At 43.9% G+C, this 24,679-nt stretch overlaps 1 protein-coding gene across 1 annotated transcript; it reads right to left on the bottom strand.

Moving 5' to 3' along the window:
• Positions 1 to 1,535: 1,535 nt before the first annotated feature.
• UBASH3A (ubiquitin associated and SH3 domain containing A) lies at positions 1,536 to 23,122 on the bottom strand. Its single transcript, XM_051770864.1, has 14 exons — positions 23,009 to 23,122; positions 19,478 to 19,531; positions 18,012 to 18,198; positions 15,927 to 16,125; positions 15,253 to 15,422; positions 14,196 to 14,404; positions 13,266 to 13,392; positions 11,004 to 11,112; positions 9,776 to 9,898; positions 8,910 to 9,002; positions 7,825 to 7,969; positions 4,810 to 4,916; positions 4,187 to 4,293; positions 1,536 to 3,200 (listed from the first exon to the last, which is right to left on the bottom strand). The coding sequence occupies exons 1-14, from the start codon at positions 23,119 to 23,121 to the stop codon at positions 3,063 to 3,065; spliced, it is 1,881 nt and encodes a 626-aa protein (XP_051626824.1). The 5' UTR covers position 23,122; the 3' UTR covers positions 1,536 to 3,062.
• Positions 23,123 to 24,679: the final 1,557 nt, after the last annotated feature.

Consider the following 24,679-nt stretch of genomic DNA (forward strand, 5'->3'; position numbering starts at 1 on the left):
CCTGTAAGTCTGAGGTTGTGTTTTCCCACAAGGTGTCACCATAGATTAGCTTCCCTGGAGGTCTTTATCAAAAGAAGTTTTATTTTTACTTTTAGGTTGTAAAGAAAACATTCAGAGTCTGAAGGCAGTACTAGAAGCATGTATTAAAGTACATAACTTTGTAATGGAATAGGTCCAATTAAAAAACATTGCAATGGAGTAAAGCAACATCTATTTTTAGAAGTGGAGCAAAAAGAAGAAACTGGAAAAGAATTTCCTATTTCTTTTGCTTAATACAAAATCAACTTTGAAACTTCCCAGAACATTTTCCTCATTTCCCCTGTGTTTAGTGATTAGTCTCATATTATGTACACAGCACATTAGGAATTCTCTCTCTCCTAAGCACTAGACTGTGCAACTAAGAAACCTTGTATGTTTAAGTTATAATTTCAGCTCTGATATTAAAATGTGTTTAGAGGTGAGTCTGTGCTCCCATGGGAAGCCAAAAGCAGGGTCCTTGTGAATAGAAGAGCTTGTCTTGCCCTTCCATCTCAGTCATGAAACTATCTCAGTTACTAAGACTGAGATAGTTTCAATGGCTTGCTGTGTGTGCTGCCTGTTCTTTCTGTTCAATGGAATCAAACACTAGAAATGGAGGAGTCTTTATAAGCTAAATACAATGTTTTGATTAAACATTTGTCCTCATCTACTTAGCATTGTGGTATCTGGATTAGAAACCACCACGAGAGAATACTTAAGTCCTCAAACCCTCTTTCCCACATGCTCAGAAGTTCAATTCCTTGTTTTCACTGAAGTAAAATTCACTGGAGTGCATCTGTATTGAAAAAAAACAGAGTGCAGTTGGATTTTGGTCCGAGTGTTTTAGTGATCTGCCTGTTAAATACATTTAGCTTGTCAATGGTGTTGTCTGTGCCCTGTTGGCATTTGATTAGACATCAAGATGGGGTGAACTGATTGGAACCTTCCCCCATATCCCCACCTGTAAGAGACAGACAGACACTTCCCCCATCCATGTCCTTCTCCCCTCCTCTCACCTGCCTCTTGGGAGCTGCACACACTCATTATGGATAGGAGCTTGATGGACAATAACAGTGTCACAGTGCCATAAACTGGCTTTTAGTAACATGATCTATGCAGACCAAAAAGCTTGAAAAGCAAAGAGAAATATTTCATTGCTGTTTTGTACACCGTGGCAGCAGAGTAGGAAATCTGATTTAAAAAAAAAGGAGATGAAGCAAAAGATTCTGTTCTTATGGGTTACTTTTCACAACAGACCCACCTTGACAACATTTCTGGTGCCACTGGGTGAGGGGAGAGGTGTCGCTTGGTATTTTATTTTGCTTTTTTTTTTAAAGGAAGTCCCAGATTCTTTACCCAAACTGGTGTTTGCAGCACAATCTAAGATTAATATATCAGATAATGTCTAAGAAAAAACCCCTGATATAATTTCTAAAAAGATAGAGGAAACTTTCCCATGAAAGCACATGAAATTTTATGTCTAATGCTTTAAAATGCTTTTTATGTCTATGCTTTAAAAATGACCAGTCTTTTAAGTGGCATTGAAGACTCCTGTCCCTGAAGGAAGTTTCCTTTTTCTCTTTCTTGTCAGTTAGTGCCAACTCCATACCCTGCAGGCAGGTGGGTCATGCAAAAAGGGGAGCACAGGGCTCACCTGCCTCTGTCTGCACTTTTTGTTACATCCCTTGGTAGTTAAAGGGCTCCTGCCTTGGCTGTGGGACATTTGATTTTCACTTGAAAATCACAGCACTGTCAGAAAATCAAGATCTCAAGCAACTTCACCAGAGCTGGAAAGTCAGAATGAGTCATTTCAGGTGCACGGGTGAGACAGTGAAATCTCTACACCCACAGATGAAGGTGCTTGTCAGACACCTCTCAGCCCCAAAGATGGAATGTGGGGTGGGCTCTACCACTTGCCCTGAGGGGGCATGAAATGCAGAGAGATGTCAAATAGGAGCAGGTAGTGAGGAGTGAAAATGAAAACATTTCCAGTCATGCCTAGAGGCAAACATTTCTATTTTTTTCCTTTTATCGAAAGGAAAATTTGTGCTTTCCTGGATGTAGTTATCTGATAACTAGAAATGAACATTATTAGAAAGAAAAACAGGCTGTGGAAAGGCATTTTCCCGCTTGTGCCTAATATTTCAGGGTTACATTGTCTTAATCAAACAAATCACCCAGAGGAGCTGCAGAGACATTTTGGGTGACCCATCCAGGAGATGTGTCACCATTTATACAATTTGGCACAAAACAGCACAAAGCAAAGCTGTTGTCCTGCAAGTGCCATCACAGGAAGGGTTCAGAGTTAAGAGTTGTTCATGTCATGGTTTTGTCACCAGTACAGTAACACACTTTCTTCGTCCCAGCAACAGCAAAACCATAAGTTTAGTTTTCTTCAAAAAGGAGGAATTTAGACCCTTTTGCAATATGGATCCCTCGAGAATAGCTGAATGAGGGGATGCTTGATAGAAAATGAACTCCCTTCATAGAAGAGGTAAATAAAGAGTCAGTGTGGTATTTGCTCTCACAGAACTGATGGAGTGAACAGGAAACCCAGTGGTTTTAGGTAGAGATGATCCCCTCTTCGAGTAGGACATGACTTTTTTCAGTCCCAGTTTTTGTGTTGTCTGAAAATATCCACGTACCTGAAAATAAAAAAAAAAAGGAATTCTTGCTGCAAGTAGTTTGGTCTTGAAAATACAACATTGTCTACTTCAATGCCTTTTGCAGTGGAATTTATAATCAGGTAGTTAGATCCGTGTTTATTAAACATTTGTACTCTCAGAAAAGGTTAAAAGGAACTTTCCTCACCACTAGAAGTGTTATTTGTCACTTGAACTCCAGTACATAGTTCCCCTCTTCTCAGTCACCAAAATAAAAACAAAATTCAGGCACCAAACTTGGAAGTGTTTTTTCTGTGCTTTGACAACTCGGAGAGGGCATTTCCCACCCACTGTGTGTCTTCTGGATGAATCACTTGGCTGTGCTGAACCATAACCTGCCTTTGGCTCATTTTTGACAACTGCAAAGGCAGAGCTGACCCTTTAATCTTCCAGGATAGTATTTCTCCAGTTAAATGCTGCATTTGCTCCGTGAGTTAAGGTCTTCACTGGTGGGTTGACCATCTGCCACTTGTTCTCCTCTTTCAGTTCTTCACAGTAACACATGCCCAGGGAAGGGATCTAGGAGAGAAGTTACCAGCAGAGTTACCAGCAGGGTCATTGCTTGGGCATGAAGGGGGGCCTTTGCTACAGAAGAGAGCAGATCCTGATATTCTGTCTCTTCTGAAATGAACTAAAACCATTCTGGAGGCGTGAGGGGTGAAAGGTGAACTTATCTCTCCACATTCATGTTTGGCTTTGATGACCAGAATATATTCACCCCTTCTTATGCATCGACAGTGGTAGTAAAAATATATCTAAATATATCTAAAGACTGAATAAAACTGTAGGTTACACTCACCATGAGGAGGAGAAGGAAGGCTCTTAGCCCTGTTTCACAGAACCATGGAATCACAGACTGTTTTGGGTCAGTTCCAACCCCCTGCCATGGGCAGGGACACCTTCCACTAGCCTGGGTTGCTCAGAGCTCCATCCAGCCTGGCCTTGAACACTTTCAGGGATGGAGCAACCACAGCTTGGGCAACTTGTGCCAGGGCCTTACCAACCTCATAGTAAAGAATTTTTTTCCTAATATCTAATCTAAACCTACTCTCTTTCAGTTTGAAGCCACTCCACCTTGTCCTGCCACTCCTGGCCCTTGTAAATAGTCTCTCTCCATATTTCTGGTAGTCTCCCTTTAGGTACTGGAAGGCTGCAATTAGGTCACCCCAAAGCCTTCACGTTTCCAGGCTGAAAGGAAGGAGGATAGCTCCAGGTTTCCAAATGTGCCTCTTGGCTGTAGGTGTTACATGGCATTGGCTTTCCGGGGGAGTTGGTTGAAAATCTTCTCCAAAGACATAACTGCTAGTCACATACAAAGCCTCCCAGATGAAATCCTTCTCTTGACCTCCAGTGCTTTGCTAAAACTGCGTGAGATTCCCTTTGGAATGAGAAAGCTGACATCATTGGTATTGGTGTGCTCACATGTCTCCCTGCACAAGCAGGCTCCCTATTAGAGGTACAATAAAACAAAACAAAAGCTTCCCGATGGCAAAGAATCCTCTTACCTTCTGTACCATCTGGGCAAAGTCACTGCTGTCTCTGCTGGGGAGCCCCACCAGAGGCCGGGTGAAAGATGCCAGGGAAGAGCCGTGGCCCACGATGAGGATGACGCCTGGTACACCCAGAAAAAGCAAAGAGGAGTAGTAAGGGAGCTGCAGCACGGTCAGGCTCCTCATCAGCAGATGGGTATGAGGTGCTTTCGGGGCTGTTCATCTCTCCAGACCTTTTTGATCATGTGGCTGGGTGTATTGTGTCGGGCAGAAAAAAAATCAGATGTGTTGTAGCACATCAGCTAGTGAGAGAAGGAGCTTGCTAGTGAAAAAGAAAAAAGCTTTCCAGAAAAGTGTATTATCTTTTGCTGAGCTACAACCCAATGTAGAAAGTCCAAGAAAAGAGCATACTCTTGCAATTTAGTACTCTACTGTCTCTGTTTAATTTTACTTTTTCTCATTTCTAGCTCATAAATTGCATGTGTTTTTACTTCAGTGTAGCCCAGGACTTTCACTCAGACTACTTTAAGCTTTGTGCAGTACCAACAACTCACATTAAATGTGATTCTGCTGGCAAATCTCTGCCACTTCCTGTTTCTGAATGTCTGAGAGAATATACAAAGATCTGAAACCTTCACCTTTGCTGGGGCAGGCGGTGATGATCTGTTTCATAACCACAGAGCTTCGGCTTAAATAGTCTTCGTAACTTTCCGAGGGCACCAGAGAAGAGAGTGGGAAGTTACCCCTGACAACAAAACCACAAATATGTTAATCTAGGTGTCTGCTGGGAGGCTGATAGCACCACTGAGTGATTACACCAGAGAAAAGGCACTTGGTTAAAAGCTTTGTCTGCTGTCTTGGCTGACACACTGTGACCTCAGCTTGCCTGGAGCATTAGCTTTCCACTGGTCAAATGGATAGTAAAGGCTTTCACTCCCAGAGTTAAAAAGAAGGTGTTTCCAGGAGAATTTATCGCAATGTATCCCTCCTAAGCACCTGAGCACTTCTGCTGAGACCAGGCATTTCTTCTTTCTTTTATATGCCAGGGCTCTTCCTGCACTGAATATTTTTCAAAAAAGTAAGAGTCAAACCGCTGTGAATCAGGGAAGCCTCACAGGACTGGTGGGGCTTGGGTCAATGGACAACATTCCCCCTGCACAGACCCATCCTAGGGTTCCACAGCAGCTTCCAGGACACCAGTTCTGCCCAGCCCCAGGAGGAGGGCTGGGGACTGCTCCAGGCCAGCAGCAGCAGGGAAGAACCTGAAGGGCTCTGAGGTGCCCTGAGGTGCCAAGGGTAGGTGGCTGGGAACACCAAATTCCCACTGATGTGAGACCCTGTCAGCCTTCTGAGATCTGCAGGACAGGCAAAATAGGCAGCAGGACCACAGTCATTTGCTGCCTCTCACCAGACTCCTGTCTTTGATACCTACCCACTCAGCTGATGCTTGAACCAGGGCTTTTTGGCAACAGAATAAAACCTCTCCAAACTCATGTCATCCATATAATCTGTCTTTTCCAGGAATGGGAAGTGTTCACTGCTACAGCTGGCAAATCCTTAGCCATGTGTTGTGATACAACAAAGGGTGTCAATATTTTTCTACAAACAACTGTCCCCCCTTGCCCTGACTTGACTGTCTCCTTATTCAGTGAACAGGCAGGAATGAGATTAGATTAATATATTGCAATAAGGTGTGGTATCATAGTGTTCTTTCACAGGTGAGTCCTCAGTACATTAAGTCATCACAAATGGCAGAAGTAGAAAGTATGTAAAATCTAATATTAATCTTGGCTAGATCAGACAAGTCTAGATTGGGGTGCTCAAAACTGGTCTCCATTTTGGCAGAGCTGCAATTATTTTTTTTTAATGTGTTGTCCTGTTGGCATCTTTGTCCCTTCAGCATTAATCATGCTGTTAACCAGCTGTCCTGCCCCAGAACTGAGCATCTCCAGCACCAGCCCAGGTGGTCTCCAGGCTAAATACCAACAGGAGTGCTCAGCCCAGGCTAAGATCTCACTGAGAGTGCTGTGTCCAGCTCTGAGTGCTACAGGCCAAGTGACACGAGGATCAACAAGCAAAAATCCAGAAAGGCCCTGTTAACAGGGGTCCAGAAAGCACAGCCCACAGGGGAGCACAGGAAGAGTTCAGCTCAGAGGAATGGCTGAGAAGGACATGATAACAGTCTGCAAAGGGATGTTGTGGAGAGGGAAGGTTCTGTCCTCCATGCAGAGGATGAAGAGGAAAGAAATAAGGAGATTTCACAGCAACTCGAAGTTATTAACAGCAGGAATAGCCAAGGCAGAGTTTATTTTGTCCTGCTTTGGGACAGGGAGCACAGACCAACCTCTGCTTCTGTGGGAGTGTGAGAGGAGAGGGAGGCAGAGTTAATCCCACCCAGCTGCCTACAACTCAAGTGTCTGGCAAGGTCAGTGGAAATAAATAAAGTCCTTCAGAGGGAAATTCATGCTATCCTAAGTGCCTGACACAGGTTATCTATGATGGAAAATCAGTGTCTCGGGAGTCCCCTTCTTTCCACCATCAAGAAGGCTGCTAGGTAACCATCACAGCCCAGGCACCCAGCTCCTGGGTGGTTTCATCTCAGCACACACCATGTGAGAAGCAAGTATTTCAAGTGCTCTCACGTTGCCTCTTAGTGGCACTGGAAACAGGAAAATTTGAAACTGGTCCACTGCTGACAGGGAACAATCAGGGACCTAACCCAGCTGAAGGTTGTCATTTGCACGAGTGAACATGGTCAAACCAGACCCTGGGACCTGAGGGTTTTTAACCCTGCACGTGGTGGGAAGAAACTGGCAACACACGTGCAAGTTTATAGTTCATCCATCCCATTTTTGCCTGGACCTGAGTGAGCTGGGAGGGGCCTGAACACTGTAGTTAGCATTGCTTCAGAGCTTCCCTTCTGGGCTGCTCAATGCTGTCACTTGCACGCTTTCTTCTGAGGCAGGTGATTTTGCACAAAAAAAAACAACGTAGGGAAAACAGTGTGTTGGTGGAAAAAAAACCACACCAGAAAACCCTGTACTCCAAGAAAATGAAGGATTTTGTTCCTTCATGCAATCTCAAATGCTTGTCTGTAAGAAATGCATTAAGACATAAGAGGTTTCCTTCCCCCCTTTCTTGAATATGTGGGAAATCCCAGAGACACTTGCTTTTATCAGCTGAGTAATTTCCTGGATCTGGCTGTGCACTGCAAACACAGAGCAGCCTGGTTTGAGAGCAAGATGAGGAGCTACACTGAAGTGGAGCCTCATCATTTCCTGCCAGGGTGTGGTTTGCAAGTGCTGAGAAAAGGCATCACCTCTCACCCCACCAAGTTATGAGGGCCCCAAAAAGTCCTTGCTGAGCACAATATTAATATTTAGGAAAATTAAAATAAAAAACCCACAACCTCTCAAACATGAATTATAGTGAAACACTGTTGTCCTGCCTGTCCCCAAAGTCAGGACAGGGGGCTCATGTCAGGCTCACCTCTCCCTCCCCAGACCCTGCGTACTCTGCCCCAGGGTGCACAGAATTTGATCAGGATCACTCCATCTTTGCAGTGTTTGTAATGATTTATGACATATAAAAGGATAAGAAATCTTAGGGAAAAAAAACTCCACAACTTTATCAGCTAGAAATGGAACAATTACCTGTAACTTGTATCTATGTTGTAAGATGCCTCTGCCAGTTCTGCCACAGTCATGAAGTTAGGGATTACTTTGCTTGCTTCCCACTTGGTCCATTCAAACAGACCTGGTTCCACCCTGATTTTGACTTTTTGATTTAATTTAAGCCCTGCAAGAACAAGAAATACATCTTAGGAGAAAGGTACACCCAAAGTGCTGCATTCAGGCTATACATTCTCCCTTGTTTGCTGCAGTACTTTCATTAAAGAAAACAAATTACTTATTGTCAAACAAAGGAGGATCGTGTTGATTAAATGAAGGCACTGTTATATTCTTGTCTGACTAATGTTAAGACAATTCAAATTATTATATTATTATTATTATTATTATTATTATTATTATCATAATCATCATAATTTCTGAAGCTCGCCCTCTTGTGATGCTCTGCTAGAAGAAAAAAAAATTGAAATCTGAATAAACTTTGGACAGGAAATGTTTTTACCATTTTTATATAGCATTTTGCTCAGTGTTCCACAGTGGGGCAGTAAATTGTCTGATGGTGTTAGAAATGGACTTCCCTAGTCAAAAGACACATTTTTTATTTTATTGAAAAGGGACAGGAAATGAAAAAAGAAGAGAGGGAAAGGAAAGGGGAGAAAGAGGAGGAAAGAGGTTCTACAATATGAAGGCATTAAAATAGTTTGGCTTGCAAAAGAAAGGAAGAAATCTGTCTCTCCTGATTCAGATCCTTCAGAGCACTGGAAACATCTGCTTTTTGGCTCCAAATGTTTTCCAGCAGAGGTGACAGTGGTGATTTGATGAGCAGCTACTAATGTTGAATTAAACCTGATGTGAAACGCTTCTGTTTCATACAACATTAGATCACATTTAACTGGTGAGGACTGGAGTTAATGGGATTATATCCCACCAGACTGCACACACGGCAGCAGGTTTGTTGCCGCCTGCGTTATCAGCGAGTCAAAACCACCTTGACTTCCCTGCTTAAAGATAGCCACTAATAACCACAAAATCTTTTTATTTGCTTGTCTCAGAGACTTCACAGAAGTTTGATGAAGATATTTTCGCTGCGGCTGGTTTTGGTGCCTTACCCTGCAGCACGTGTTGAGCTGTCTGTACACAGCGGAGGGCAGGGGACGAGTACACATAGCTGACCATCACCTCCTGGTCCAGCAGAGCTTCCCCTGGATGGGAACAACCAGGTGTGACAGGTGAGAAACTACTACAACATACTTCCTGAAAAAAAACCCAACAGCTTGTAGCTTTGCACTTTCATTGACATGAGATCCACTGACAGTCCCTTTCTATTCATTTTTTCACACTACCTGCTGACCGAGCTCATTAAAAAGCTCGTTCTGGTGGAAACAGCAAGTTTAAAGTGAGTGTTGGAAAGATAACCACAGAAGAATCACTCCAAATCTGCAAACAGCAGTTAGGCATTTGGCTGCCCCCACATACCTGAACCATCAGAGACAGGCATTTGCACCAGGCCGGCACCGTCACAGTCAGGCACCTTGCTCAGGGAGCACAAGCAACTTCATCTGGTGAGTGAATTGAGTCAGACTAACCCACACCACCCATCCTTCATCTCCCTGTGACAATGTGACCACACTCTGCTGACCATGAAGCTGCTTCCTCTGGTCAGACCCTTCACTCCTCACTGCACATTCAGTGACAACTGCACAAGCCATTAATCACTTGCAGACAAGCAGAAGGGCACAAACAGTGTTGTAGCTTCTTTCTTCCAAGTTTCTTTGCCAGGAACTGGCAGTTTGGGCCTCAAAGACAAGCAACCAGCCGTGTCCTCTATTGTACTCTTTGAGATCTTGCAGAGAAGCCCAACCACAGTGAGTGCTGGTAGGAAGTTTTCCTATCACAAGCCAGCATGAGCTTTGGCAGATGGTGGCAGCCTGCTTCCCAAACCCTTAGATTTGCAATAGGATATTATCCAGCTTACCTATAAGCCTTGACTGGAAAATACCACAGCAAGATAAAGGAGGATCATTTTCAAACTGCTTCATGCTGTCTTTCCTCTTTGGCAGGGCAGAGGGGAAGTTCAGATCTGCTCTGTAGTATTTTCCTAAAAAGAGATGGGACATTTTGCTGTGGCACAAGGGAGGCAACAGCTGTATTATGTCAGTACTGCAGACACAGCCAGTATCTCACTGATGAAAAACATCCAGTGCTATTACCTTAAAGGGGTCACATTTTAAGGTCACAACACTGGCTTGGGGAACTACCTGTCCTAACAGAATAGCACCTCTTCTGCCAGCTCAGAAGGAGCAAATGGGGAGGAGGAGAGGTAGAACAGGAAAGCATGAGAATTCAGCTTTGTGGGGCTCAAGTGAAACAAAAAACTCTATATTCTTTTACCATTGCCAAAATGACAGAAACCCAACATTTACACTGAAGAAAAATGAAAACAATGCATTGATTGTACAGCCAGAAGGTGCCCACCCTCCTCATCTGATGTGGATTTCACCCACTGAACACAGGGAATCTCCAGCATAGCAAAGGTGTGACTTTCAGCATAAAGCTCTTGCTTCTGAACTCACACCTTCTTGTTCCCCTCCTTCCTCCTGACACATTTCCATGTTTTGTGTCAGTTTTCTTCACCTGAAAACATACTCTTTGTTTTTTTTTGTTTTCTTTGTTTGTTTGTTTTTTGGTTGTGTTTGTTGTTTGGTTTTTTTTAAGAGAGAGAGGGAGAAGGCCAGGAAATTTGGATTTTAATTTACGTCACTTGCTGGCATTTCATTTTCACCACAGGTTGCTCTTGCTCACCTTCCCCAGGTTGGACTAGTGATGTGTTGTGACTGATCAAGAGACCATAATTCTGACTCGGTCATGGAAAGGTGGAGGGGTCTGACGACCTCCACCTTCTGCAGTGAGTGGTGGTGAATGTGATCTTGTGATTTGTTCATCCACCAGTGAGACACACTTCCATCAGTAGCACAAGGGCTTTGTTTGTCTGCAGGGTTTATTGAGCATAAGCATGAAGGACTTGGGGATGTTATGACCTGGTTAGGTGGAGGTCAAAGCAGTCAAAGCTGGGCCTGCCTTGCAATGCTATTCACTATTTTGTGTCCATGTTTACAATAACGCGTAGAAGATTGAATCTCTTGTACCCATTACGGGGGTGAATTAGCTCTGGTTTGCTAAGATCCTCCTGTTATCTCACTCACCATCTGCAGTCAGGCACTGCTGGAGCCAAGACTTGCCAAAGACCTGGTCAACTCTTTCCCCGTGGCGCATCACCAGCACCGCTCTGCGCAGGGGGCCGTTCTGAGGCAGCTGTGGGAAAAGGGGTTTTCATTATGATGTTACACATAACCTGCATTAAAAGTCTGGATTCCCGGACAGGGTGGATGTAATAGATGCCTGTCTTTAGGACAACAATAAGCCTGACTCGCTCTCCACTGAAGGCAAGAGAAAGAAACAGAATCATAAAATCATTAAGGCTGGAAAAGACGTTCAGGACATCGAGTCCAACCTTTGATCAATCAACACCTTGTCAACTGAACGACAGAGCACTGAGTGCCACGTCCAGTCATTCCTTGAACACCCCCAGGGATGGTGACTCTACCACCTCTCTAGGCAGCCTGTTCCAATGCTTGGCCACCATTTCATTGAAGAAATTCTTCCCAGTGTCCAACCTGAACCTCCACTGGTGCAGCTTGAGGTCGTTTTGTCTTGTCCTGTCAAAGGTCAGATCCCCGACCCCTGTGGGCTACACGAGGTTTTAACTCTATTTACACTAGTGAAAGGTAGTGCTGATAACAGATCTTTCAATCCCAGTGTGGGAAGGAATTACAACTTTAATTTCTATCATATGGTTGATATAAACAAAAAAAAAAAAAAAAGGAAAATTAGCAAAGATTTAAGTGACAATGCCCTTTTCTACATCAGGATTAACACCAAGCTTCTCCTTCTTTTCCTAATGAAAATAGTACTTCTGATTTTCATAACTGTGTGGCCAAGTCAACAGTGAACCCAGATCTTCTATGAGGCTGCTTTTTTTTTTTTTCTCAGACTGCATGGAATTACAAATAAATGTTAAGCGGTTTGAGGTTAGCGTACAACGCACATTAAATATGGACGAGAACATGAGGAACAGGTCAAAGGCTTTAAAACTTTAAAAACTGCATTACTGCTGCAGCCTTGAGTGCATCTTCAGCAGCAGAGAAGGAAATTCTTAAGAAGCTTTATGAGATGGCTATTCATGTATTCTGTTAAACACCATTGCATTTCTGCCATGAAACACCAATCAACCGCCACAAGATCAGAGTTTAAAACCAAGGTTTTGTGGTCTTCCTCTTCTGCTTGAGAGGAAACCAGAGGCCAGGAAGACTCTAGACTGGAGAGGTGCCCATCTGCACAACATGTTCCTCGGGCCAAGTGGTGGCTCTGCCACAGATCTGACCTAGATAAGTGAGACCAAGAGCAACCAAGAGCCAGAGGAAGGGGATGTGACCTGTTCAGAATTTTCTGTCCCACAGTCATACACTGACAGCATCCTGCAGGCCCCAGGTGGAAGTTCCCTCCAGGTGCCCTCAAGTTTCTCTGACATTAACACAAACAAGCCTGGGGTTATCCCCCAGCACAGCAGGAAGAGAGGCTGTGGGGCCAGAAAGCCAAAGGAGTTTCTGCACCATGTCAGTGTGCTGGAAAGGACCATCTTGGCATCCCTGACAGCCAGAGCCAACAGTGCAGTGCAGGTGCAAACGTGCTCTAGGTAAAAAAACAGAGTCATTATTTGCTTTGTTCTTTCTACCAGAAGACCAGTGGAAAACACTGTGAAAAACTGGTAGCTGTTGATTTTGAAAGTCAGACAAAAGTGTAATCCTATCAGTGCTGCTAACCACTCCAGCTAGCTGTTCTGGGCTGTTATTTGCATTAGCTACACATCTAAAAAAAATAAAGAAGAAAAATAAACATTTAAATGTGATCTGGGACAATGGAAACCATGAAGATGACAGCTGTAGAATCTGGACATAAGAGCAAAAATGAACAATGAGCCTAATTCAGATAGAGTTGCTCTGCCTTGAACCCATATGGGACTCAGGAGAAGTTGTGCCTGTGTCTCACTTGTCAGACTTGTCTCCATACCTCTGCAGAGCTTGCCCAGAAAGGCTGTGCTAAGAGAAACTGGAGCAGGGAATTCATGTGTTGTGCCATTATCACAGGAACAAAAAGAGTGTTATGAAAGGCAAGAGGGTATACATCATATATACACTACAAAATATTTATGAGATACTATTCCATACAATAACAGCGTGTGTTTGTACATATATATATATATGCATTACAACATAACATGAAAATGTGAGGGAGGAAAGGGAAACATTTACTAAATGTACATTTACATTTATTATTACACTTACTTTTAATTAGTAATTTATCTGCACAAGCATGTGGCAAAGATAAGAAATGGAAAAAACAACTACCTGAATAGAAAGTGCATTGGTTCCACTCCTTGACATACTTGGATTATGGGCTTCTCCATTCAGCTTTACATTAGATTCCCTTTCAGTTTGGGTGAAGGATCTTGAAGCTGTCCCAAAAACATATTCCCTGCAGAAAAAGCAGAAGCAACACACACACACACAAATATATGAGCACACACACAAATAGTAGAGATTTTTGAGTCATGATGATGTCTACAGGCACTTGTAAATCAGGATTCATGTTCCATTCAATGCTTCTTGCACACTTGCAATCCACTCCATCACTTTGCTCTTGATTTAGAATATGAACTGATGGCACATATTGGGTGTAACCCTGCTAAAGTGGGACCTTCGAGCAGAAAACACTACCTGGTTGCCTCCTCTCTGCCTCTGAGGGTTCAGCAAGAAATGCATCTAAACCTCCCTGCTTAGAAAAATCAGCTCTAATCTACAAGCAGCATCAGCAGTGCTGTCAGCTGCAGAGTGAAGTGCAGGAAGCCAGGCAGGTGCCTTCTGATGGAGGGTAAATCAACAAGATGAGGGTACTCTCAAGGTGGTAGAGCAACCTTTGTGTGGCTTCATTTCAAGTTAACTTTCAGAGCCCTTGAAATGAGAAAAGAGAAGAAAGCAGAGAGCCAGGCTGAAGGCTCAGCCTGCCTGGCAGAATGTGGTCTTTTAAAATTCATTAGGGTGTTCAGGTTGTTCAGGAGCAAACAGGGGTCATCCCTCTAGCAGCTGAACTTGTGAACTCTGGGTGTCTGAGGGTGCATGTCCTGCCTCTTCTCTTTCAGAAGGTGTATTATCATCCCACCCAGACCCTCAGTACCCCACCCTCCTCTCCTCTACCCACGGCTCCCGGCGAGGAGGAACACCTAAAAATAAAACCAAAGTGGCTGACGTAAAGCAACACCCACAAAATCCTGAACTCACCTGTGCTTAACCCACGTGTCTGACTCGTGGGCCTTCTCAGTGTAGTTTTCTGGAAGGAAACCCCTGCAGCCGGTGCGGTGTGAGGTCCCGACCACCCAACCCTCGCTCACGTCGCACTGGTGCGTCGGGTCAACGTAGATGAAATCCCCGGCGTTGATCATGAGCTCATCAATGTTCTGGGGCTTGTACTGGAAGAGGGCCCTCAGCCTCTGCGGGGGAACATGCAGCAGGGTCAGGATGCTGGTTCTGCAGCAGCTCGGGGGATGCTTGTTCACCTCTCGTGGACACCGCAATGGGTTTTATTTTTCGCTCTGCAACGTGCTCTTCGGTGGCAGACAAAAAGGAAGACTCTACCACTCTTGCAGTATGTGTAAAAAAGGCACTTGTTTTTCATAAAAATACTTTCCCTCCCCCCCCCCCCGTAACTAGCACAGACTTATTTGAAAGCAAACACAGCAAAAGCGTTATCAGATACTTTTGTGATCACTTGCAGCTCTCCCTGAGCGTGACTAAAATCCAATGTGAGACCTGGGACAAAGCGATTTACTGACCTGGCAAAAAACTGTTGATCATTCCATAATTTAAAATTAGAAATGAGAACTGGAAAAATGTTGACCGGTTTTAACAAATAGTCTGTCAAGCAGAAAATCGTTAATGAGAACTGAGCCTGCGCAGTTTTCGTCATGGCTGGAACAAACAAGAAAACTAATTTTGCTGAGTGGAATTTTACTGCAAAACTCTAAACTGAAAAATGCTAGCAAATACTCAATGATCATGGTTTCCTGTCTCTTTTAATTTTTCATGCCGTGGTAAGATTATTTTTTTTTCTGCTGGAGTTTGGAATTAGATCTTGAGACATGCAGGTCAAGCAGCCCACCATAAAGGTATTGTCTACTGATTCATGAGTCCAGTTTTTCAATCCAAAAAGGCAATTGAAACAACCATGCTCTTTGAAACACTGTGCTGACCATGCACTGATTTTCTTAAGGAGGGACATATTGTAGCAAAGAGTCCGACCACAGGCTCAGGAAATTCAATAAATGTGATTAAACAGTACCTGGTAATGCACAAAACGCATGTCCCGTGAGTAGAGAGCAGCCACCCACTGGCAGGGCTCCCCAGGGTTAATGCATTTGGCCAGTTGTTCCAAAGTCTTCTGATGGTGAGGATAAAACTTGTGAGCCAGGGTAAGGTGGAACTGCTTCAGACAGGGCTTCACATGGCAGTCTAGGGATGAAACAATAACATCACAATGTAGAAACAAAGGCCATTTAAAGCTCTTTTTGTTTTATACCACATGCTTTGCATGATGCAGGAAATATCACAGTAACTAGTGGTAGAGTAGATCTACTACTACGTCTGCTAAATAATGGTTTTGAAGAGTGTCATGGCTTTAATATGCCAAAATAATTCACAAACACGGACTAGATTTGTTTCCTGGCTTCGCATGGGAGGAAAAAAAAGCACAGGGTTTGACATTCCTCTTGGAATGTCAGTGGAGTGGGTATTAGGCAGAGACAATCATTTCAGCTTCTAGACAAAAGCGCTGTGTCTTCAAAGTCTAAAACATGATCCTGTAGCCACTTTGCTTTCAAATCTGGGGGAGGAAAGGGTGCCTGCTGGCAGTAAAACATCAGCTAAGCTCCCCTGGAGACACAGTAGAGGTTTTCAGTACTGTGCCTAAACATTTGTGCTATGACTCACTCATCTTCCCTCTGATGTTGGCCCTACCTGCCAGGGCCGAAGCCTCTGATGAGAACGCCAGAGCAAAGTCTTTGAGGACGTTGGCATGGGTGTCATCAATGAAGAAGCCAAGGTAGCTGGGGGATGCATGTAGTGTTAGGGAAATGGATGGTGGAAAGCAGTGGGAAAAGCTGTCACCGACCCGCTTTAGGGTGTCATACAATAATTCCACTTTCTGGTCTTCACACTGAAAGAAAACAGAGGAGGAGGAGCAGGTTTTACCCACCAGCTCAACAGCCAGCACTGTAACCTCTGCTATACAGTAGAAAACTACAGGGCATTAAACTGCCTGAGAAACACAAAATACCTATGAATTTGCCTGGAATTCCTGGCATTAAAATCAGTAATATCAGGCATTTTGATCAGGGTGTTGCCCTTGTTCTGTAACAGGAGACAGAGCCTTCAACCTGAGGTGTATATAGCCTGGGTAGTAAAGGATTTTACCGCCTGACAGGTGTGCAGCAACTTCTCTGAAATGAGGAAGGGATCATGACTTCCCTCTTCAATTCTAAGTAATAATTTGTGTTATTGTTACCCTGAAGTCCTTCGCTGAAATCGCTCCTGCCAAAACTCCAAGATTTCAGACGCTGAGCAACACACCCAGCAAAATTCCTGAGGTATCTTTGTCAATGTGATCCAACCACAGCAAAATAAGGGATAGTACAGAGCCACGCTTCCTTGAAAAAGTTGCAGTTAAGCAATATAAGAAGTGAAGAGACAAAGGTGGGATTTGTGCCATCCAGGCCAGAGGGAGGAGGGGATGCAGGGGGCACTGGGCAGATTGGGTGTAGGGGGGCAAGGGCAGAGGGGAACTTACACCAGGGCAAGTGCCAGGAAACTACAGGGCTCCTCCTGGGGCTGACAACTCTGGGAGCTGCAAAATACACGGGAAGCTGGGAAACAGAAGAGGGCAGGTCAGGAAAAGGAGGTCAGTGAGTCTCACTTTCTGCCTGTGAGGTGCCCAGGTCAGCTCTTGTTGACAGCCAGGGAGCAGAGAACAGCCCCAGGGGGTACATTTATCCCTGGAAATACGCTACCTGGAATGGGGCAAAGATGTGCAAGGTGAGGGTTGCAATGCTGTTGTCTTTTGCAGGCAGGCCTTTAAACCTGACACCTTCCAAAAGCATGGCATTCTTTACTAATTAATGATTTTTGTTCTGTACAGTTGTGTTTAATGGCCAGAGACTACCATTCAATATTTTGCAACAAAATTTCTTATATTCACTGTCTATATTTTTTGGCATGGTTTAACGGAATAATTTTTGTCCAGCTGCTCTGGCTCATGACTGTTTCAGCACATCTCAGCTGCAGCTGCACCATCAACATACGAAAACCAGATTCCAGGTGGCTCCAGAGCTTTCCCAGACCAGCGACTCTTTGCTGGACTTTGCTGATCTTGACACATTCACCTATGCAGGAGAGGCAGCTCTGCTGGGAAGTTCTCTAGGGGGTTACCCAGCATACAGAAGGAGGACAGCAGCTTCTCTAGAACCAGAAAACAGCTCACCAGGAGTCCGGCTCAGGAGCAAAACTTCCAAGTTAACTTATTGACAAAGTTACTGACTTGCACTGCTGGAGTCCAGCCTGTCTCCCCTTCCATCCCTGTGACTTTTACCTCTCTCTTTTTCACAAAACCTTCAACAGAAAGGGTAACATCTTGGACGTGCCACCCTAGCAATGACCTGCTGATGGGGGTCTCTGGGAAAGGCAGAGGTTTCCCTGAGATTCCCACAGGTATGATACCAGAGTTGTCTGCATCCTATAACACTGTCCCTGCTGGCTGATCGCAGCCACTGCTGCCCTAGCCAGGAAGGCTTACAGTCCTGGATCCATGAGCCATGGACACAGTCTCTGAAGCCTGACAGCAGCCTGGACTGCACAGGTTTGCTCTAGATGGACACGTGTCACTCAGCTAACCCCAAACATCCCACTCAAACACTGAGCAACACTGCTGGACCCGGGTCCTGTCGTTTGATCACCAAGGAATTCTGGTGTCAGACAACAGCAGGTGGCCCAGTTTCACCAACCATCACCCAGCTGACATTCGCCCCTTGCACGCCTTTGGAGCCTCACCGTGAAGAAATCACAGAGGGTGATGTGGGGGAAAACCTCGTGGGCTCTGTTCTTCCCGCACTGGCGCTTGCTCTCCTTCCAAAACTCTTGCAGGCGGCCGAGCAGGCGGCCGGTGGGACACAGGTAAAGGGCATATTCCTGAGGGATTGGGTCGTCCAGAGAGGGATCGTTGCAGTGGGAATGCAACCTGAAATCAAGAGCATATCGCTGAGACTGCTTACTCTTGTTTTCTGTGGTTGAAAGCATCCATAGCAGACATCAGAAAAAGGAAACACAATTTTATTATTTTCTTACGAACTAAAAGCTGAAGTAAAAGCCCCTTAAAAATTTTCATTCTGAAGTACTAAATAATGGAGAAATTTTTTTCTGCTTATTTTCTTAGTACTTTACGTTTCATTATGTGCCTTCGCTTCTATCAATGTCTGAAAATGAGAGACAACATAAAAAAAACCTTTTTTAGATGTTTGGGGTTTTTCTCCCCTTTTTCATGACTGGGAACAGAGGACTGGAGGAGGAAAAAGGCAATGGGTAGAACATGTTGAAGAGTGACAAAATGGAATGAGTAAAAATTCACTGAAGATTAAAAAATACTCTAGAAGAACCTTTTTATTCAGCCCTAAGAAAAATGAACAAGACAAATCAGAAAATGCACAAGCAAAGGTCAGAAACTCATATTCCATGTGATATCCTTCACCTTGTCCTTCACATGCTGTGTGTTTGTCTTCACAGCTGTAGGATTGGGAGTGATTGTTGGAAACTGTGGTAGAACCCCTGAAAAAAATTATTAGGAAAGAACATGCCATTCTCAAATGCCTCCTCTGACTTTTCACAAAAGGAAAAAAAAAAAAAAAAGAAGAAAAAGGCAACAAAACCAAGGAGGGGGGGGGGGAAAGTAGAACAAAAACCAGAAGAAAATGCAAGGAAAGACTGGATTTAATTTAATGGTGAATTAAAGCAAAAAATAAAAAAACCAATTAACATCACATGAATGACATAAAAACACTCTGTGAGGGTATTGATAGAGAGGAAAACATGTTGTGGGGTTCAAACTAACATATGATTTTGATTCTAATAATACCTCCCTCTGACCACCAGACTTTCAGCTTGCTTTGTAAGCTGAGCCTTTCTGTTTCCCTTCAGCCATTGCCATTTAACCCTATATTGTTACTGCACATGTTTGTAACCCCAGTTATGGGTAAAAGTAGCTGCTTCTGCCCAAGTGTGTCCTTTCCTCCCCTGCTTTTTAATTTACCTTGGACCTTCTGCAAGTAAACTTGCTTCCCAGAATAAGTACAAATACAAATATTTCTCTCTCTGAGTGAAATAAATGGGGGAAAAATAGATGCATGGTTTTGGGGTTTTTTTATGGCAGCTAACTTCAACTTCAGTGACAGGATCAGCACATAAATGAGGATTTTTAACCAGGTTTAACGCAAAAGCTCGCCTTAGAAATCACAGATGCTTACCATTTTGCTGCATCTTCTATTGTCTTTTGTCCAGTAGCAACCAAAGCTTTTTGCCTAGAAAAAAAAAAAGCTAAATCAATTCCTCATAATAACTGAAAGAAAATTCCTAGAAAGTAAAAGTGTTTAGTGACTGTGGTCACCAAGTTTACTTTCCAGCACAGGCAGGACCTTTAGCCACTAGGTTTTTTCCTGGCATATTTTAATGTTCTTGAGACCCTCCAGGTAGCTTTTTCCACCGCAATTCTGTAATTCCTTGACAATTGGTAACCTATCTTCCCCACAGGATCTTTTGTGTTTCCTTAGCAGCCCTACTGACTATATGGATTTCCTTAGGACTAGGAAAACCATCCATCCACACACTGTAAGAGCAGAGTTTTCTTGGTTCATAGGAAAAAAGTTCTGATTCAAGATGCCAGGCCCAAGCCCATATATATAAACAAAGTAAAAAATACTTATATTGGGGTTTGAAATCTGCTCTGAGGGTCTCCTGTAGGTCAGCAGAGAGCCAGATCTAAAACAGTAGCTCGGTCCAAGATGAGGGACAAAGTCTCACTTTTGTCTCTGTTATTGGAACGTCCATCCTCTGGGGTTGGATTTGATTCACATTTCCTTTTCTCACTAGAGCTTTTAAAATGTCAGCTATGTGATTCACGTGAACACGTATTTGTGGCTAACTACCAGGTGATGTGGGGAAGGATTCCAGTGTTGAAGCAGCATCTGCACCCATGAACCCCATTTCCACCCCTGAAACCCACGTACAGACTTCTCAGAAGAAACATGAAGGGGAGGTCGAGACAGTGGACATGAAAAAAAACCACTGAATTACTCAGCATCTGTTCACATCTTTCCTTCTCTCTTGAGGCCATCCTTTCTGGTCACTGCATCCTGATGCCATTGAATCATTTTGCCTCCTCTCATTTTTGTTCTCTATCCATCCCTGCGATACCCAAACATGCATCAGCAGTGCAGTGGGTGCACTGAGCTGCAGGACTCAGGTTCATCCCTGATGCTTCCTCCGAGTCTTCTGACTTCTCTTTAGTGTAAAAACTACACACAGGTTCACTAAAAACATTTAAATGTGTTTATATGGATGTGCAACCGTGCCTGGCTCTTTAGTGAGGGCTCAGCATGGATGAGGGCTGAGGTGAGCCTTTCCACTCAGACTTTACCTTCTATCTTCCTTCTCCATAAAGTAAATCAATTCCCATGGCCAGATCACTTCAAAACCACGAGCTGGCTGGTTTAAAGCTACCCTGTGTCCTCTGTGACTGAACACTGCACGTTTCCCTTCCGTGCCTCTGCTGAGCCCCCTCCTTCTCCAGCACATCAAACACGAACAACCCGTGTTTTTGTCGTTCTCCCCATGCAGCCCTTCCTGCAGTGTCCCGTGGAAGTGTCACTGCCTGCTGCCACCTGGCCAACGATGCCAGGCTTTGTTAACCACTTGTTCCACCTCAAAGTGAGTGTTTTATGGCTTCGTGCCATGCTGCTCTTCCCACCCAGAGACAAGCTCTGTGCAAACAGCCCTGAAGCCAAAATGGCACTTGAGTTCAGCTTCTCTCTACCACGAGGGCCTTCAAAATCATAAATGTAATCAGACAAGTGAGACCTCAGGCCATGAACTGCTCAGTACTATCTCGTTATAACCTTGTGCTCCTCTCTATACCTGTCTCCACCTTTTGTCTCATCATATATATTGGCTCTATGATGATTTCTATCATGGTTTACAGAGCTCTTAGCACTGGGAGTGCATGAGGCTGTGACTAAACATCCTACTCTTCCAAGATGAGCAGTGAAGATTGAACAATAATGCACAGAACAAAATCTGCATATACCAATTTTTCTCATGTAGAGAGTAGGAATAAACCATTGAAAATCTGTATTGAAAGTATATTAAAAATAAATTTACAGCGAGAATAAACTGGCTCTTCCCTAACACAAAGACTGATGGTACAGTTCCATCCTCCATAAGCATCAGGGGAGGCCCAATTTGTTGATCTAGTGCTAGACTTGACCCTCACATATTTGAGTTTTGTTCTTTGGGAAAATGATTCTTTGGCTTGTTGGTTCTACATTATGAAAGATTTTGTAGTACTTCCACCCAGCCTCATACTTCTCAAGCCAGGACATCTCAAAAGAAACTTTTAATTTATGGTTCAATCCAGGAACAACAGAGACAGCCAATAGGTTTTATAAAAACACAATCAAACTTTTGAAGGTCTTAAAGTCAATAAAATTAAATAATTTTTTTAAAAAATTGCTTTTTGATATTTTGTCATTTTGGGTCAGTTGCACAGTATTTCTGCCACTGTTTTTTGGTTTTGACCTGGGAAGCACAAAGCCATCTCAGTAAGAGCAGAAAGTGCTTCGAAGGGGACTGGAAAAGCATGACATACAGGACAAAAATTTGAAGAGCGAGCCTTTACTTTGGGGCAACCAAACTTACAGTATTACTAGAGAAACGACGACCAGATTTTCAGCCCACAGCTAAAATTCCACTTTGCATAACTGGGAAAAAGGCACCCACATTTGCCCTGTAAGCTCTGCTCATCATGTCTGATGTTAATTGCTAACACAGCTGCTCCTAAAAAAGCAACACAGCACTTATAAATGGAGCCTTTCCAACTAGCTTAATTTTCAGTCAAAAGGGAGATATTGCTCTCCTTCGTAAAATATATTTGTGAGGGGTTCTTCGACCTGATTATTATTTCAATAATCAGATTTATTTTTTGAACTGTTGGAACCAAAATGTCTATGCTTTCCCTTCAGAAGTTGGAAAACCCTCCCCAAAACTTGCCAGTCCAATGAGAGACATGTTTGGGGGACGAGTGACCACCATGTTTCTTTTTTATTAACTTAGTTATCTGCCTCAATTAATCTCCCATTCATTTGGGTTGCCAAGAATAAACCCTCATTCTTTCCTATTATATATTCTAGCTAGAACAAGAGTTTTTAGAACAAGATTCTGGTTCAAGACAGGAAGAAAAATTGACAGACTTCGGTGGCATCTTGTTAAGGATTAATCTTAATCCTAATCTTAATTTAAAATTAATCTTTTAGATCAGTTTCCAGCAGGAAACATCCAAACAATATCCAGCAGAAGATCTTTACCAGGCCTGAAAAAACTTTGGATAGAAATTTCATCCACATTTAACTCTCTTATAATAAGAGTGATAAGTAGAAAAAAATGAAAGATGATGTATCCCGAGAGAAAACTGTGGCCAACTTCTTGACTCACCATGAAGACTCTCAGGCTCAGGATGTGGAAGGGTGTACATCTTCAGATATACTTTAGATATATTTATAAAAATTGATATTGAGCAGGTTGGTTTTGCTCTGTGACCAATAAACACCGCTCTACATGAAATTTGAAGCGAGACAAGTCTGATCCCTGTACAGGGACTTCAACCCCAGGAGCAGCACATTCTCCTGACCAAAAAAAGCGACCTGCCTGATGTCAGGGTTTTATGGGAAACACCTCATGTCTTAAACAAATCTCACTGTGCGGAGGCAGCCGAACAAATTACTCACGCGGTATGAGCCGGGAATCCTTTGGCGAGGAGGGACTCAAGGAGGGCAGAGGTGCTTCTGCTCCTGTGCTTGTTGGACACCTTTGCATAGAGCTGAGTCTCAGCCACCGCCATCTCCTCCGCTCGTCCCCTGACCCTGTGCTGAGTGTGACAGAAACTGGGAGGTGGGAGGAGGGTGAGAGGGAGGGGAGGGGGGGAGGAAGAAAATGAGAGAGAGAGAGAGAGAGAGAGAGAGAGAGAGAGAGAAGCAAATAAAAAAAAAAGCCTCAAACCTCTTGTGATCTTTTCTGACAGAAGCTGACATCCTGTTTTCACAGAGTCTGAATTTTTGTTGCAGGGTGGCTAAAAAGGCAAAAGCTGTCTTCAGGTTTTTCCTATCCATCCTGGCAGAACAAGACTATAAGTCCAAAGGTAACCACCACAGTGAGAGTGGACTTGCTGAAGGGGCTGATATGGAATCTTTTAGCCTTTCAATTTAAACTGTCTCCTGAAAGACAAGAAATCCACCTCAGCTGTGACTGCAATGTGTGAGAGGCAAGTGGGGCTGTCCTGCAGCACATAAGAAGTTAGTCTGTAGGCCAGATTCTTTCCTTTTAGGTTCAGTTTTCATGTCCTCCTGTCCCTATCATATGTGGCTCCTGCTTTGGTCTTCTCAACCAAAGGCAATGGGCAACCCAACAGTGTGAGAAGAATGCCAGTGTCCCATCTAGACATCACACCCTGAGGCTGAGCTTGGAGCAGCTCAGGGTGGCAGCAGGGAGAAGAAGCCTGTCCTTTCCACTTGTGCCAGTCCCACTGTGGGAGCCTTTACAGAGTTTCCATGGCTAGTCCCCAGGCTTTTCCAGCATGGCCAGAGCAGGTAAATTGGATGGAGACAGTTTTTTTTCTGACCTGGGCTGTCCTCACTGGAGGTATCACCACTCCCTGGGGAGCACAGGACATCTCACCCCATGGACTGAAAGGATAACCTGAGCTGCTCATCTCCTGAAATAAGCCCTCACTTTGTCCCCTCTTTGGCTAAAGTTTCCCTTGGGGCACCTGGTCAGTTTGAGCTGCTTGTCCAACCATTTGTCTCTGAAGCCTGGTGGGGAGAATGTCAGAGCATTGTGAGCAAATCAAGAAATGCAGATTGTTTTATACATCTTTGTCTGATTTCTTATTTTATTTTTTAATTATCTCCCCCTGTGTTCCCATTTCCGGGGAAGGCTATTGAAAGAGTGATGTGGGAGATGATGAACAATTCTTGATGCCATGGCTTAATTTAACAGGATTGTAATATGGTGTCCTCTCCTTTGGAAGTGCCAGTTTCCATCGTGCACAGTGAAGGGACTGAACATCTTCCCTCATTGCAGCCACATTCCAGGGACATGGGTTTTGTCATGGAAAACCTTCATTTCTTTCCTGGCCTCTCAGCAGCCTTGTTTCACTTATGCTGCCGTGGCTTTTTGCTTCATGTCTCCTCCTCCTTCTTCCTTGACCCCTCCCTCTGTCATCGATCTCTCTTCTTGGTGACAAAAACAAGCCAAATTATTACTACTCTTGAGCATTTGTTGCAGCTGAGAATACATTTTCATTTCCTAAATCCCTGAGTACAAGTGAGTTGCTACTTCAGAAACAAGAGACAACTGCTTGCAGGGTACTTCCAAAACACAGTGCAACATTTAATTACAAA

This window comes from Manacus candei, unplaced genomic scaffold, assembly GCF_025592945.1.
Source record: "Manacus candei isolate 608988 ecotype Guabito, Panama unplaced genomic scaffold, ASM2559294v1 h1tg000126l, whole genome shotgun sequence".
Taxonomy (NCBI): Eukaryota; Metazoa; Chordata; class Aves; order Passeriformes; family Pipridae; genus Manacus; species Manacus candei.